The sequence below is a fragment of the Condylura cristata genome, unplaced genomic scaffold (assembly GCF_000260355.1).
Source record: "Condylura cristata isolate star-nosed mole 26May11 unplaced genomic scaffold, ConCri1.0 scaffold00032, whole genome shotgun sequence".
In the NCBI taxonomy this organism is placed as follows: Eukaryota; Metazoa; Chordata; class Mammalia; order Eulipotyphla; family Talpidae; genus Condylura; species Condylura cristata.
In genome coordinates, this window is record NW_004567133.1 from 20,362,997 (window position 1) to 20,364,359 (window position 1,363).

The 1,363-nt window shown below is 65.7% G+C and overlaps 1 protein-coding gene across 1 annotated transcript in view; it reads right to left on the bottom strand.

The window, feature by feature from the left end:
- Window positions 1-687: 687 nt before the first annotated feature.
- TELO2 (telomere maintenance 2) overlaps window positions 688-1,363 on the bottom strand; it is a 35,836-nt gene continuing 35,160 nt past the window's right edge. Inside the window, exon 5 of the mRNA XM_012731701.1 lies at window positions 688-948. Coding sequence (XP_012587155.1) covers window positions 688-948 — 261 coding nt within the window. The remainder of the gene's footprint in view (window positions 949-1,363) is intronic.

The following is a 1,363-nucleotide window of genomic DNA, read 5'->3' on the forward strand; positions in this document are numbered from 1 at the left end:
CGGGACAGGGCCCCCGGCCCTCCAAGGAAAGGCGGAGACTCAGCTAGAGCAAGGATTAGTATGTATTTATGCACAATAATAAAAACAGATTTACAAGCTCAACTGGAAGTTTAACATAAGAAGTTTAACAGTTTTTATTATATTAAATAACCAAAACACCTTTTATTCCCAAAATCGGTAAAGAATAAATAATATAATTTACAATATGGTACAAAACATAATGGGGAGGGTCGGCCAGTCTGCTCTGCGCACTCTACTTACAGCCGCGGGGCAGTCACAGGTCAGGCAAGCCGCACGCGATATGGCTTGGCAAGGGCCGGGCGCAGACTGGCACAGACGGGTCTTTTAAGACAGAGTCTGCTCCGCACGAAGGCACCTGACGCCCTGACCCCGGGCCCCTCGTTACCCTGGGTGGGCGCCCAGCTCTGCAGCGCCCCAAGCAGCTCCCTGGGACTCTGCCGGAGGGGGCTGCAGAGCCCCAGGGGCCTCCCCGGCGTGTGTGTGTGGGGGTGGGGGGGCAGCGCCCTGCAGCTCAAAGCGCCACAGAGGACAAACGCCCGCTGGGCGCAGGGCCAGAGTGGCCCGTTGTCCCCCGCACAGGGCAGCGGCAGCTCACGACAGTGCCAGGAGGGGACATCTGTCATCGGGGACCGCCCCCCAACACGCACAGCAGGAACACCACGCCCGTCAGGCTGGAGCAGCCGGCCTGGAGCTGCCCGAGGCGTGAGGGGGCCTGCCCAGCTCCCCCGCAGGCAGCAAGGCCACTGCCTGGCCACTGCCCACCCGTCGGTGGACAGGAAGACCACGGTCTCGCTCGGTGAGGCCTCGGGAGCTGCAGGCGGACGGCAATGGCCCACCCAGCGGCCCAGGCGACGGCAGAGGCACCAGGGTCCGGGCGCTGGCGTCTTTCTCGGGGCTTCGGCTCTGCTGTTGGTGCCTGGACCAGGCCTGGGGGCGCCCGACTGGCAGCAGCGCTGGGGGACGCTGACTCCACGGTCAACACCTGCCCAGCAGCAGCCAGTCCTGGCTTCTCCTGGCCTCGTGTGACCGGCCTGCAGTCCAGAAGGGCCTCGGCCAGCCTGAGCAAGAGCGGCCGCTGTCGGCCACGCACAGGCGAGGAGCCGTCACTCCTGCCCGCCGGGCCCGCACAACGCGGAAACAGTGCTCCGGCCGGGTGGAGGCCTGCTGGACCCCGGCCGCAGGTGAGAGCGTGAAGTCCCCCACGGAGAGGAGGCCGAAGGAGGCAGGGGCGCCAGGGACGCCGGAGCCCCATGCTGCCCATTAGGCCAGGGCCCCGCAGGGGCCAGCTCCTCTGGAGCCGGCCAGTGGCCCCGGGACGGCGCCCAGCCCAGGCCCTTGCGGC